The 15,735-nt window shown below is 36.5% G+C and overlaps 1 protein-coding gene across 1 annotated transcript in view; it reads right to left on the reverse strand.

Moving 5' to 3' along the window:
• The window catches only part of LMBRD1 (LMBR1 domain containing 1), a 75,870-nt gene that overhangs the window by 1,947 nt on the left and 58,188 nt on the right, over nt 1-15,735 (reverse strand). The window contains exons 14-15 of the mRNA XM_005506751.3: nt 13,147-13,225; nt 147-238 (exon numbers count right to left, since the gene is read on the reverse strand). Coding sequence (XP_005506808.1) covers nt 147-238; nt 13,147-13,225 — 171 coding nt within the window. The remainder of the gene's footprint in view (nt 1-146; nt 239-13,146; nt 13,226-15,735) is intronic.

The raw sequence follows: 15,735 nt of genomic DNA on the forward strand, positions 1-15,735 counted from the left end.
TAAAAGTTACTGTTACTCAAGTAAAGAGCATACAAGGGCAAAATATATATAAAACTAAATGACAGTGTGGTGTTGCAAATGATTCAATGACAACTACTGTAAACTACCCAACTTGATTGAGCTATCTCTATAAGCAAAATACTTACTGCAATGAATGCCCAGTTCCCAAAGTAATAGGCAGCACTGAAGAACCAAAATTTATGAAGAAAGAGGTATGTCCGAGTAACAATACACTGATCTAAAAGGAAAGCAAATAGTACTGATTAATGCAGAACAAAACCAGCTGATTCCAATTTATAAGACAATAATACAGTAGTTTTGGAGAGTATTCAGCTCTGAAGTACAATTACACTCCATCAAATCTACTCTCCTCTACCAAGATGGTGTAAAAAAGGAATGTTTTCATGAGTAAATGTGCACACAGGTAACACTAAGCTAAGAGTTACACAGGTAACTCCATTACTATCTGGTACAACTTCTCCTAGAGATGTGTCAGGTATTGCCTATTCTGACGGATCTTAGTTACTTCCATTTTTAGATGAACTGCAGGCATAAGGATATTAAAAAGCAGATTCTATACTAAAAACCACATTTCAGTTCTTTGAGAAAAATGTCTCTCTACCAGGATTGCTGGTAAATTTGTAAAAATCAAAGTCAAGTATAACACTGAATCATGTAAGCAAGAAAAAAAAAAAATAATCCCCAACATATACTAGACTTGTGACCCAGAGAGCAGAGGGCTTTTTTCTACCCAAGATCTGACAGCACTGGTTAAATCTTACTCCCTCTGTAACACCATAAATACAGCCACATATGAAAATATTACTTAAGTATTTGTCTCCATTACAAAGTGGCAGATTGCAACGGAATTAAGAATCAAATTGCAAAGGCATTTTTAAGGAAGCTGACAGGCTTGTATTGGACCCAGAGGCTGTAACAGGCAGGAGGTCCTGCCAGAGGGCAGCCAGGAGGACACACGAGCCAGCTGCCAAATCTCTCCAGTGCAAGAGGGGGTGCATGGAGTTCATGCTAAGGTATAATGTGATCTGCTCTTTTTCTCATTTACTGTGCTTCAAACCCCACCTAAAGCCCATTTCAGAGTAGAAATTGGTATCTAAACAACTTAAACACCATAAAAAGTAAGCAACCCAGAATTTGCCTGTTCTCTCAGTTGTGACACCAGGTTTGGAAATAACCCCTAGGTACAGATTTCCTACCTCTTAAAGCTGAAAGTGATATGCTGCTTAGATAGTGTAACTTTTGGTATGCCATCTAACAAGCCAGCAAGCTGACAACCACCACTTTCTGAAGGTATTTTATTCAAACATTCAACTTCACCATTAGATAACAAGCTGCTTTAACTATACCACATACTCCCTGTTTCCTGGGGAGAGAAGAGTATGGAGTTAAGGTCAGGTCTTTTTCAGGAAGGTCTACTGCTTGACCTTGCCAAGACAAGCTCTTCAAACCAAATCCCTACACTATTTAGATATAATCATTCTAGACAGAGAAACAACTCCACTCCTTCAACAGTTCTCCAATGACTTGATAAAACTTACATAACAACTTAAAATACTAAGTTAAATACTACTTTATGCAGCAGACTGATTTCTGAAATCTATTACACAGTATCAGCAGACAGAAAAGTTAAACTGGGATTTTATAACTCCTACACACAAGGGATAACACAGAAATAGACACATCATGCAAATAATGAAGTGCAAAACAACTTAATTAGAGAAGGCATGCTTCTCCACTAATACATACAGAATGAAAGCACAAGGACTGAATTTGACTGAACTAATCCTTCCTGGTTTTCCAGACTAGATCTCAGATATGCAGAGAAAACTGACTTCCCCTCCCCACTCCTGTTATCACCAGTCAATAGTACTTATCCTACAAAAGGGGAAAAAAAAAAAAAAAAAAAAATGTAAAGTAGCACACTACTCACAACACTCCATTATTTGCTAGCATTGTATGTCCATAGAAAAGGTGATGTTTCCAATAAAGTAAAAAATGCTGGTAAAGTGAAGATGCTTCATAATTGCAGATAGTATTGTCAACACCATCTGCAGCTTTCCAGCTGGTTACTTGAATAAAACACAGCTAAAAGTTTTTCAAAAGCCTCTCAACAGTAATTGCATTAAACAGATGATGGTAAATATTTTAGAGCAGCTTGACCTTGAGAAAAGATTTCTATGGAGCATGTCACAAGTTCAATTCAATTTTAGTTATTCCTTCTGAACTAAGATATTACAAAGCAGGTTGACATAATGACATTTTTAATCAACTTGTTCTGCTATATACCATAATTTAGATTAAGTTATAACAAATAACCTGAAGTAAGGTAACTACTTATTATCCAGGATGATTGTGAATAATACTGACATTTGGAACACAAGTGTACATGGAAAGCTACCAAGCCTCTGACAGAAAACTGACACCCTTTTAGGAATACAGCATAATATACAGTGCTGACCAAACAAAGCCAAACAGCCAGGATTCAAGACTAAATTTTTTTAAGCAATGGCAAGTACTAATAGTCACAACTACCTGAAGAGTCCATTATCTTTTACTTCAAGTCCACTGATGAAGTTTTCCATTCTGGTGAATTAGAAAACCCTTAGGCTCAATGTAGTAATACTTTCCAAGACTTCTCCCCAGAAGTAAATTAGCTAGTTTAAGATGAGCTAAAAGGATAAACAAATCTGTTGATAAACAAAGTCATTTTATGCACTGAAAACTCAAATAATAAGAGTTTATTTACAGATAATGCAGTCTGTCTTTTCTGCACCTCAAAATACAATGAGCTTTCACAAAAGCACATAGAAGCAACTAATTTCTCAGGGAAGAATTACGAACACAATTTAAAAGCATTGGCACTCCTTGGGAGTCAATGCTGAGGTGTGCACTTGTTTTACCTCTTCATTAATCAGCTAGACAATGAAACAGATTATATCATCTGGAAATCTGTAGATTGAACCAGGGAGATGTGGGGGCCCAACACACTAGGGACCCTATTTTTCCAGGCCCCTTGTAATAGTTGACCAGATAAAATAACTTCACAGAAAGTGACCTCATGTCCCAGTAGACAAACAGAACATGTAGTTAACAGTGTTCATTTGCAACTCAAAATTGTAATGGAATACCAGGCTTCACTATCAGAAGTACAGCCAACAGGTCCAGGGAAGTGATCACTTCCTTCTACTCCGACTGCAACTGCATCTGCAACAGCACCAATTTTGGCTCCCCAATAAGAAAGAATCGTTGACAAACTGGAGCAAGTCCAGCCAAGGATCACTGCAACAGTTAGAGCACATAGTATACTATGAAAATGTGTTTGTTCAGCTTGGCATAAAGGTGCTTGCAGGTGTGTCTTACTGCTACCTCTGCCATCTAGTGGGGACCTACAAAATACAGGGCAAGGTTCTTCCTAGACCTGCACAACAGAAGGACAGCAGATAATTACAGCAAGAAGTCTTCTTACTAGGTAATAGGAGCAGCTTCACCATAAGTGTAGTTAAACTCTGAAGCAGGCTGCCCAAAAAGGTTTTAGAATCTACATCTGTGGAGACATTCACAACTCAATGGATCTGAGCAACCTGCTGTCCTTGACCCTGCTGGGGCATTGGACCAGACTACCTCTTGAGGTCCTGCATGTGCTCAAAATCACTACATTTCACATTACACAAAGGTGGATATAGAGTCAGCACAGACAGATCTAACACTAAACATGGTATTTCAGATGAAAAACCCAAACTGATAATGAGAATGTCATCCCCAGACAAATGAAATTTACATGCCCAATTTCAAGTATAACCTAGTTTTGCTTAAAATACACTCAAAACTGTTTCCAAAAATAAACCTGCAGCTTTACTGTGCTAGAATGTGTAAGCATAGCATATTCCAAATCCTAAAAGCACTGAAAGCACGGCTTCAGGTATCCAAGATCACTTAGTGTTTCATATGGCCCTGCTGCCAATCATTCAGAAGTCACATTGCAAAGAGCAGGTGCTGCTTGCAGTCCAACTTGCAACTGTAGCTTCAAGAATGGGTTTGATGTGTTTCTAAACTTAAGTTACACATCAAGTTACAACAGGTCTGAGACTTCCCTTGGGACAGCGTAATTAAGGGCAAACCTGCATTTCTGCCTTACAGGCTTGACTTCTGGGCCTACATCTGGCCTGTGCCCCTACTCACAGTTTAAATCATCTGACTTGGATAGGAACATTTATATGAGACAATGGTTAACATTCACTTCTGGTACTTCAGATGTAGCAGCACTTTAACAGCTGTGACATCTTAAACACATTTTTCTAGGCTTTTGTTGATTTCCAGATACTGTTTCTCATTGTGCTACTGAGATATGATGACACTGTTTTACTATTTACTGCAATTCCTGTGCACTTTATGTGACTTAAGACAAGCAGCACCTTATATCACAGAACAAACAATATTCCTACAGGTCAAGTCAGTTCTACATTACAAGAAAACAAGTCAACTGCCTCTAAATAGTTTTTAGAGGTGTTCATATTTTCTTGCCATTGCTTTCCTGCAACAAAGCTAGAAAGCATTTTGACAAATAGAATAAACCAGAGCAAGAACAGTTGGCTTTGGATGCTGTAACTCAAGGAACACAGCTGGATAGACCACTCAGACACCTTCTAAAAATGTTTTCTTGGCACCTACAAACAGTATCAATATTAATGTTTTTCTCTGCCACAGTGTATTCGTATTTCAAACAAAATTTAAAAACCACTAGGATTCCTACAAACTGAGCAGGTACAGTATGAAGATTTCAGGCTCAAAAATGGCCTCAGAGAAACTTGCCTTTACTTATCAGAAACTGAGCAACAGCAGTAGAAGAAGCAGCCTCTGGATTATTTTACTGGAAAGATTTAAGATAGCAAGTGTTCTGCTTGGTGGTAGAATGATTCCCAGATAGGTAATGCCCCTTCAGCAACTCACTAAGGGAAACCATGGGCTCTCATAGAACCTTGTTATTTTTATAATGGCAACATTTTCTTTATAGCACCACACGCAATGCTTCCTCAAATTCTAAAACAAAAGGAACTTCTTAATTGGACATCTCATATTGGAGAAAGGTGTTGCAACTCAAACCACTTATGAAAGACTAGGAAATGTGTAAGACCCATGAACTGGCTAAGTGTGGCTATATAAAACACAGAAGTTCTATTTTTTTAATTTCGTCTCAGAAATCAACATTTCACTAGGAAAATCAAGCAAACAGTTATAGTCAATTTATAGTAATCAAACCAATCCAAAAAGTTAAGTAACTTTGCCCATACAAAGAAACTGCAAGAGGAAGTTAATGGCCCACAAAAAACTATGACTTCAACTAGGTAAGAAACCAAGTGACCTCTAATGGTGTAAGACCCACACAGTCATATGCCATATCCACTGTGTAATGTCCAATTATTTTCTCTTGAGAAGCAGTGACACTTCCACTTCTAGCACAAATACTCATTGAGTGATCAGAATCCCTTTTGGCCACTGGAGGAAAAAAGCGCTATGGTACTGTAAGCAATCCTGAGACAGATGTACTGTTTTCTCCATTTATTAAAAACAAAACAAAACAACAACACAAAAAAGTAGAAATAGGAAGGAACAAAATTTAGAAAGAAATACTCTGCTAAAGATTGAAACCTCAAAAGACAGCACACGAACTTAATTATTGTTTTGGCTTTGGTCACTGATCAAAGTGTTCAGATGGACAAGACAAAATACGCTTCATGAATCTTCATATATTAGCAGTTATATCAAAAGCTTTGTAACTACAAGTTTCCCCTTTGCTTTTGTACCTATAGTCTTGCAGTTTAACATCTTCATCCATATTTCTCTAAGTCTTAAGGTCACTCCAGGACTTCAACTTCTGCAGAAGTTTAAGACTGTATTTCAGGTACCCCTTTCACAGGTTTCTCTGGAAACAGATTCATGAAGCAGCAGTAACAGCTGCCCCCAGCCACAAATGCACTATTTTTTAAATTTTCCTATAGCTAAACAGGTTAAAAAGGACTATGTGCTTAGTTGCCTGTTACTCAGCAGTTTCTACAACAGAGTTTTTCCACATATTCCATTTGAGCACATCCCTACTTTTTACATGTTCTTCTCTGCTGTGATATGTATATATATATATACACACACACACACACACACAAAGTTAACACTAGCCTCATTCAGGTGTTGAGCCTGTTTTCGCATTTCACAATCCAGCTCTTCTGCTGCTGCTACTTCTCTGGTTTTACTAGCTCAAACTCAACTTGCTACACAAAGCTTTAACAATTTTTAGTTTGTGGCATCCCATTCCAGTTGCTTCTTTCCCTCAGCTAACATTTTCCAGAAATTACTTAAACCTTCAACTAGTTGTTCTTTCAGCTTTCACAATAATGCAAGCATTATAGAAATTTACAAGTATTTGCCTCAAGATTAACTGCAACAAATTTATCTCTTTGATTCTTTGTCAAGATTGAAAAGCATGTTGGAAAACATACTACCAGAATGGGTGCATTTACATATAGCAAGAATCTGAAAACATTTCCCAACTGGTTGTAAGTAGCTCAAATAGTTCCCCATTTAAAGAGATGTGAATAACTAAGCTTCCAATATTTCAATCAGAGAGCACATTGAAGTACCACAGTGTGCTACAGAAGCCAGAGTACCAAAGCGCTCGCATGTTAAACAGTCTGCAGCTATCTACAGTGTTTTTAAATGTAGGTCTAACATGCAAGCGCAAAAAGCTGCCCCCTGTTTTATCCCAATTGTTTGCTGAGGTTTTTTTTTTATAGTTTGTAACTCTTTTTTTGTCATTGATTTGGACTTGGCTTAGCTGAAAGTGAAACTGCACCTAGTAGAGACCTGTAGAAACCAAAAGTCTAGCTGGATAAATCTCGTCCAAGAACCTACCTTACTCAACAGGAGGTGCTCAGTAGGTTTGGAATTAAATCCAAAGTAGGTTTGGAATCAAAGCAAAAGATTTAGCAGGCTGAGGAGCCACAAACTTGGAAACCAGGGACTACTAAAGAACTTGGAGAAACTATTTGGGACAAGGTATCATTTAGAAGACAAACTTTTTTTTTTTTTCAGTGAGAGAAGCTACAGATTAGTTACATCTGATACCTCATGTTACAAGTCTGCAAATCAAACCAAACCAGATATAAACTTAGAGAGCCAGAAAATGATGCAATCAATGTGAATTAGTCTGTTTAGTCAGATCTGATTTTGTAACAAAAGTTAAAGTCTGGAAAACCAATAGCTATTTGCAGTTTCTTTGCAGTACATTAACTACTGCAGCAGCCATACAACTTGATGATAATTACACACTATGAATGTCTACATTAAATACTTCAAGAATCTGCAAGTCCCATCAGTGCTATCAGGACTTCATAGCATTAAGGAAGCTTCCAATAATATCCTCCAAGATTTTGTGCTGAAAGGAGAATAAATAAGTCACTAGTCAAAGTTTTTGAGCGTTAAATAATGAGGAAAAACTCATATTGAGTGATATAGGTCACATAATTTTTTTCCAACAGTCAACTTTTTTAAAAAGTATCACGCACAAACAGGAAATGCAGGATTTAGTTGCAGAAACAGTGTAATAGACCTTACAAAGAATCAATGCAACCAAGCTTTAACCAAACGTAGGCAAGAGTTTGGCATGAGTTCTCAGCACTTCCCTTTATACGTTCAAAGGGCCTATCAGTCCTCTTCTTGCTATTTTAGATTTGGAGTTCATCCTAGCACAGCTATGACATTATAATTGAAAACTGCACCCAGCTATAAGGCTTCTATTTTAGTTTGGTCACAGAGAATCTGAGAGGGTGCCAAGATTTGCATGTATTAGCAGTCAAGAGGAAAACCATTTAATGAGATTCAAAGTGCTAAACCTGTTAATCTCATTTTTCATAGGTTTAAAGGATGACTTGATTTTAATGTTTATTAAATACCTTCAAGTGAAGAAAAAACACTAATGCTACAAGGCCATGAGCATAGTGAAAAGGGACCACTGTAACCAATTACTAAAATCTGAAGCCTTGTTAATTCCAAACAGAGGTTATGTCCTTTTTCTACAAGGAAGAGATAAACCATTGGATGAGGCTGCAGAGTTATCTGTATTTCACTTCTAAATAGATATCTACCATGTTTTCCAATATCAGCTTAGTACAAGGTTCAGCTTGTACTAGTTCAGACTTCTTGCAACTACCTTACACCACTAGACCATCAATGTTAACTGCATTTTTGTCATGTCCTTTCCAGTGATGAAAATATTTGGTGGCAGTGCTGTTTACAAAGAGGCCAAATATGATACCTTCTTGTGGTCAGAGAACTGCCTATATTAAATGGATCACTTTGTAGACAAAGCATTGCTAGGTTTCTTACTCAAAACAGTACTTACACTAGGTTAATTTACTCCTTTTAAGAATGGGTGCATACCCCTCAAACCTTTGTAAGGAGCTTCAACTCTTATTTCAAAGTACTGATAGTATCAGAACATCTCACTTTACCATCAGGCTTAAATCCAGCAGGAAGTAGAACCAGCATGTTGATCCAAGAAGATGTTATGCAATTGCTTTACTGCTAAACTCCGTTTAACATTTCAGAGTATTTAGTAAATGAAGCTTCTGTCCAATTGGGATCACTTGGAGAGAGAAGATGTAGTTCAGAGCAGCTCATATCTGTTCATAGTGGTGGGATCTACACAGTGCTGTTTGGAGTCAAACAGGCACCATTGTGCTTATTTATATTGAGTCCTCATGATTACAGAAAACTTTGATAGTGTTAGGTATAAATAGAGATTCAGGGTAAAGTACTAGTAAGGTCATTCAGTCAAGTAACAGAAACATTTATGAACTTCTCACTAAAATATTTCTTTAGGCTTTTTGTGACATATTCTATAACTTTGTAAATTAATTCATTTAGAACAGCTATTTGGAAGTAGTAATCCATGGTCATAAGATACTCAATACAAATTACTAATACTAAAGGTTCTGAACAACTTGCTTGTGCTTTCACTTTGCATGTCTCCTGGATTTCTCTGAAGGAGAAACAGAGTATGCTGCTGTTTTGGCATTCACACTTGGGTTCCTTTCCAGCTTGAGTAATGTCTACATCTAGTTTTTACTTGGACTAAAATACAGCCTGAGGTCTTGCACTTGTTGAATTCCAGATGACAAGAGAATCCTGTAAGAAGGCACAGTTCTAATCAGCTCAGTAAGTCCTGCTCAGTTCAAAGCCTTGGAAATGGAGATCACGTTGTTTCTTCCCCAGTATACACGCAGTTGGAGTCAGTGCAGGTCTATGCAGAACACCCAGCAGATAAGACTGTACCCAGCATTTAGCAGGCCCCAAGTAAAGCTCATTTCCCCAATTAAGGAAACGAAAGAACCCAAGTCAAGGGGATTCATAGCGTGTTACGCATTTAAAATGAATGATGCTTAAAAAAACAACTTTCACAGTTTTCTCATCTAGAAAGAGGCAGATAGTGTTAATCAGATCTTATAATTAAGGCTGGGAAAAGTCTTGTATGCAGGCTTGCAGCTCAGTCATTGCTCATTTACATTAAATCTCATTAAGCTGTTTAGCTAAACCTATACCAAATTTTCAAAGTATCAGTCCAGCTGCAAGAATCTTAATCACATAACTGAACTCCTTTGCTTGACATTATGCTCAGCTGAACTGCAGACCCTACAGTTTAACTGGCATCAGTCCTGGAAAACAATGATTAGGTCTTTGCTCAGCTGTATTGAACACTAAAAACTAATGCTTGTTTTGCCTATAACAAATATATTAAATTTTCTGCTCCAAAAGACTATGTTAAAAGACTATATTTTCCAGAACACAAGTGTTTTGTGCAAGATGTTTAAATGTAACTAAGAAAAAGTACTTCACTGAGTTATAAGATGCAGTCTGCTCTATTACTCTTTGGCTTCTGTTCTGTCTGTCCCATGTAGTTACGCTGTCATGTGCTCTGGCATTCAGTGTAAAGCACATTCAGCTCCTGCATATCAGGAGTAAACAGAAACAAGCTTTGCTTTATGAAAGCAGACAATGTAAACCCCTTCAAATTATATATCGAACTGTAAATACTTTGTGTTTTAATTGCCTTGTGGGTTTTTTTTTTTCAGAAAGTGAAATTGTCCTTCTCAAACTAACCCTGGTTTGAAACATATAGAAAACACTGTTCATTAAAGCCTGAAGTTTTAACAATGTTGAAGTTTTTGAGGTTACTAGTTGCTATAACAAGATCAGATCAGGTCTCTTCTACAATCTCAGAAAGAAAAAAAGGACTTAGTTACAGTAAGTAGAGATCATATCTACAATTTCTGAGTACTCAGTAAAACAGAGCAGATTGCTATAGGGTTATCTATCAGCACAGCCATTAAAAGGTCATAGCTTATTTTATGTTTAAGGAAAAATACATGGTAGTATTAATTCAGTTTAAATGAAAGAAAGTGCTGAGAAGACAGATCAATATTTGCATTTAGTTCCAGTTCAATGGTTTACATAAAACCATAGTACCAGAGAAGTCAATAAAACCTACAAGTGCTCAGTCAACCTATAACCTTAACTTGAAGTTGCATTTATTTTTGCTCTGTGCCCAGTATCCTTAAAAAACAAGAGAAATTGTATTTAAAAATCTAGTTCCTACCTTTGAAATGTTTTACTTGGTAACATACTCTACCTGATCACAGAGCATACAAGTAGCATCTACAACAGTTATTTTCATTAGTTTTCATTATCAAGTATTAAGCATGTCAAGTATTTCAAGGCAAGCACTACATTTCCACTTTTCAAAATTAACTGGATAAAACAATGAAGCATTTCCACTACTGCAACTTTCTTTTTTGAAAGTTGAAGCATTACAAAAGAAATTTTTCTTTCCTTTATAAAACCACATCAATGGCCCGACTGCATCTGTAGTTAACAGAACTCCACTATGGCCTTTTTGATCACATTCATGTTCACATTTAAGAAATATCCATCCATCTTCTAGTTACACTAGGCTAGCACAGGACAGCATATCAATACCTTCTCCACCACTCTCCTATTAGGAAAAGAACATGATTCAAAGCTACTCAGCACAACAGTGCATGTTAACAATTAGCAAACCAAAGCCATCATTTACACGTGCCAACTTACATTCGGGCACATCAGTACAATAGTGTTAAGCATCAGCTATATTGTTTCCATTGATCAAAGCAAATTAGAAAAAAAAAAAAATTATGCAAAATGTTCAAAGTACTCAAAAAATACCAAATATAGATGGAATTTAAGAAGTTTCAGCCTAACCCCCATTCCTACAATTAAGCACAAAGTCTGAAGAAATCAGACTATTTGAATTTCTCCCAGAGAAGTCAAGACTAATGAGCTTGTCAATGCCAGTGACTATATCCTTCTCCCAATAAATAGTAGCCAAGACAAGAAGCTGTTTACAAGAAACAAAGATCTGTACAACCTGCTCAAAGTGATCTCATTTTAAAAGATAGATTGTTCTGTTCTAAACTCTGCCACAGAAGAGTTTCTATTTTAAACCACAAAAATATGGCAGCCAAAATATGAATTGAATTATTACATCTGTCAAAATATCAAAACACTTAAAACTGCTTTAAGTCTAAAAATAATCATCAGCAATAAAGGTGGATAAATGATTTATTTGAAGTATGGGTGGAAACATGAGAAAAATCCACCCTCCTTGGGAAATTATATGAACCACCAGGAATAAGACTAACACCTACCTGTTAAATTTGAAGATGAGTTTAAATACATGGGAACCACCTTGCAAATGGGACCCCAGCCTGATAGATAATGAACTACGAATTGGCACAGTTATCTCCAATAGTACCAAAGTTTTTTAACATTAAATACTATCTTTCCCAATAATAAAAATTGGAAGAAAATCTGAGGAACTGCTAAGATATTCTGAAAGTATAGTCTGAATTCAGTAGCTACAGAATACTGATAATAAGATGAGAACACAGGACAACTATCTTTTCTTTTAATTAACAAACACTGCCAAGCCTTTTTGTAAGTATATAAATGCATACATAAATCCAAATCCTCTTTATACAGGGGACCTGAGGTTTTGCCCAAGAGATAACAACTGAGAGCTTTGGCCTGAAAAAAATCCAGACCATTCTGAAGGCCATAAATCTTCTGCTGAGATCCATTTTTTTTTTTAAACAAGAGACCAAAGCAGTTGATAAAATCTATAGTGACAGCAGTCTCAGTATTGCTGTGACTGTGCAATTCAAACTGTGCAAAAATTGTTTATATGTAGAGGGAGAGGAATACATTGTAAAAATCAAATCCTGCATAATTTCAATTCGCTTCTTGTTTTTTAATGAGACCAGGCTAAAATTCATTCCCAGCTTTAGCCAAGTTTCATAGAGGAATAAAGACTAAATAAAACATTACCATTCTTCCAAAGAAATTCAGCATTAAGGCTTGCCTAGATGGAAAGTAAAGGAAAGCTCCACAATTATCTACTTGCTAGTCACTACTTGAAGCTCCAGAATATGCACAATACATCATCTTCCCAAGTAACTGTTCAAAAAGGGATTGTTAATAACAAAGATGAGCAGGAGTTACACTGGATGTTAGAGGTCATGATAAATTTGGAGTAAGAGGATTACAGGAAAACAGCCTAAGATGTCAAGTTCCATTGGTATTGTTGCTCATGGAACAGCACATATTTACATCTTAATAAAAACTGCAGAATTCTCTTACCTGTAAAATTGCACTGAGAAGTTCAGATCATAGTTTTCCTGATTACATTGTGAAATTTAATAGAATATTCTCTGCATGTTTGTATGATAAACATATGTATGGAAGTGACACTTCAGATGCTAAAGTATTCAACAGCTAGGGTTTATTTTTAAAGTCTTCTGCAAACATGTTAAAGCAAATAGATTTTAAAGCTACCTGGAATGCACTGTTATACATGGTTTCTACTAGAAAAGTCATTTCTTCAAATGAATTATATAAGCTGTAAGGAAGCTGTTTTCTGGACATAGTTATTCATCAGAAGTTCATATCAGACCAAAGCAAACCAAAGCCATAAAGAGACTGAGTTGCATATTACAGCTGAGCATACACATGTAACACCAGAATACAATAAATTAATCTTACCTTCAGGTGCATCTGCATCACAGACTTTAGATATAAATGTTGTCACATTCCTTGTCTGGCCATCAATTGTCTTATTACTCTGCATTATAAATACAGAAAATTACTACACTAGTCTGCCAGCAATGCTCTTCCATATACAATGACAGTCACTGAAACAAACATATCCCAATAAATTATTGATTTTTTTTAAAAGGCTGTGACAAACCTCTTAGAGTATTCAAAAGCATTAAGATTGTTTTTGAACAGTGTAAAGTAAGCTCTAAGTAGCATAACACGAACTTTTCTAAATATGCTTCACTTAAAGTAACAGCTTGTGTTCTTTTCAAAGACCTCAGAAACAAAAATTTCAGAAACTTCTCTGAAATTAAAATCTTTTAGCTGTGCACAAAATGAATTCGGAATTCAACTTGGGTGATGAAGATACCATGAAGTGTTAGGCTTGTATAAATGATGCCAAAACCAGTTTGCTTCTGGTCTAAAAGCCTAATGATAGTATCCAATATACTTAGATAGCCAGAGTGGAGGAAGAAAAACTACATTTAAGTGAACTATTGAAAGCCCAAATATTCCTGTTTATGTCTCAAATCTTGGGAAAACTGACCCTTTCAAAGACTACATGAACACTATGTACCACACTGATTTTTGAATAATTTGTGAATAATTTTAGAAGAGTTCAATGCAAGCAATTCATACTACATTGATTCCTTCATACACTAATTCACTTCAAAGGGTCTCATATCTACTGTAGTTACTTTCACCTTCATGATTTCCTAAATAAGAAGCCCCCTAAAGAAATCAGTACAGGTCAACACCTTTTCTCCTTCAAGCTGAAGAAAACATGTGCCTTAAAACCTACCAGAAATCAGCGCAAGCTGGCACATAAAACTACATGTTTCTCTGACAAGTCAATTGATAAAGTTTATCAATATTAAGTAAATTCAGCTTTTGCTCTGAACATGACAAAACCAACAACAAACAGATGTCTATCCTAAAAACAAGCCATCTGTATGAACAGTTAACTTTGTTTCATACAAACATATAGAAGCATGAAGGCAACAGCTGCCTTAAAAGAAACTGATCCAAAAGGAATATGACTGGACAAAGGAATCAGGAACTAAAGTGGAACCAAAAGTAAAAGGACAATGTGTAGATAGAAACAACAGGATAAGAACAGAAAAGACAAAGTTTCAATTATTCAGTATACATTTAGCAGTGGTCCAGCACCAGCTGGCTGTCACCATTACAACTCACAGTGCTCAGCCATGGAGAGTGCTTCTTTCAAAAGAACAGCATTACACATCGTACAATATTATACAGACACACAAAAAGACAGAACAATCATAATCCTGCCATTTTAAAATTTTGTCTTCCTCATGTATTCATTTTCATTTTAAAATAGTAGGAATTCAAAACACAGCATGCAAAAATAGCTAGACCTGCAGGTTTCTATGATTTTTCCAGGTTCAATATTATTCTTGTTCTCCACGAAGACTCTCATAATTTAAGACTTCTGACATAGCTGGATTCAACTCAATGCTTTCCACAGGCTCAAGGCACTGGGGTGTACCTTAAAATCATAAAACGAGCCTATCTTTCCCTAGCAATCTTTTCTTCTCTCCTACACATGGCAAAACCTTGTAAAGGTCCACTGAAAGTTTTCTACCTTTTCACAAAACAGAACTGAAAAAAAAATGAAAAATGTATTCCACAGTAGAGATATAAAGTAAAGCATTTCACGGTATTAACCCTTCCTAAGGATGCTAAAAGAAATGTTAATATCACTAACTCTGTCAGCTGAACACCATTTTCATTTTCACATAGCTAGAAATTTCTAACATCAAATTTAAGACTCTTTCATATTTAAGTCATACTACACAAAGCAAACTACACAAGTATTAAAGAAAGCAAAAGCAGTTTTACACAAAGCTAACTCACATAGAAAACAAATAAGTCAAAAGTTATTACTTAAATGATTAACTAAAAACTAACATCATTATAGTAACACTCAGCAAGAGTTCAGTATCACTTCATCCAGTGAAAAAATATTAAAGAAAAAAAAAATCACACCTTTGCCAGCACAGACTTGGTTTCTACATGCTAGAACTCTTCCAAGCAGGTCCCTGAACAGGCCAAAATCTGTTCTCCTGAGTCCAGGGTTGTGTTCCTACTATTTTCCATGTTCTCTCCACTTAGATCCCTTGATAATTTCTTCCTTGTTTTTAGTACCGGGTCCAAGACAGTATTGCCCTACTTCAGCTCCTCAATTGCCTGTGCCAGGGAGTTGTCATCAGTGCACTCCAGAAGTCTCCTGGATTGCCTGTGCTCAACTCCGCTGCTTTTCCAGCAGATACTTGCATGCTCAAGCCTCCTATGAGGACCAGGGATTGTGAACATGAAGGTACCTACAGGATCATCTGCTCCTTCCACCTGATCAGGAAGCCTGTAGGCAGACAATATCACTCATGCTGATCTGCCCTCTAATCCTAACCCATAAACACTTACCTGGCTTACCCATCCCAAGGCAAAACTCGACACATTCCCACTGTTCTCTCACATGAAGTCAACTCTTCTCTCTGTTGTCCATCCCAG

The sequence above is a fragment of the Columba livia genome, chromosome 3 (genome assembly GCF_036013475.1).
Source record: "Columba livia isolate bColLiv1 breed racing homer chromosome 3, bColLiv1.pat.W.v2, whole genome shotgun sequence".
NCBI lineage: Eukaryota > Metazoa > Chordata > Aves > Columbiformes > Columbidae > Columba > Columba livia.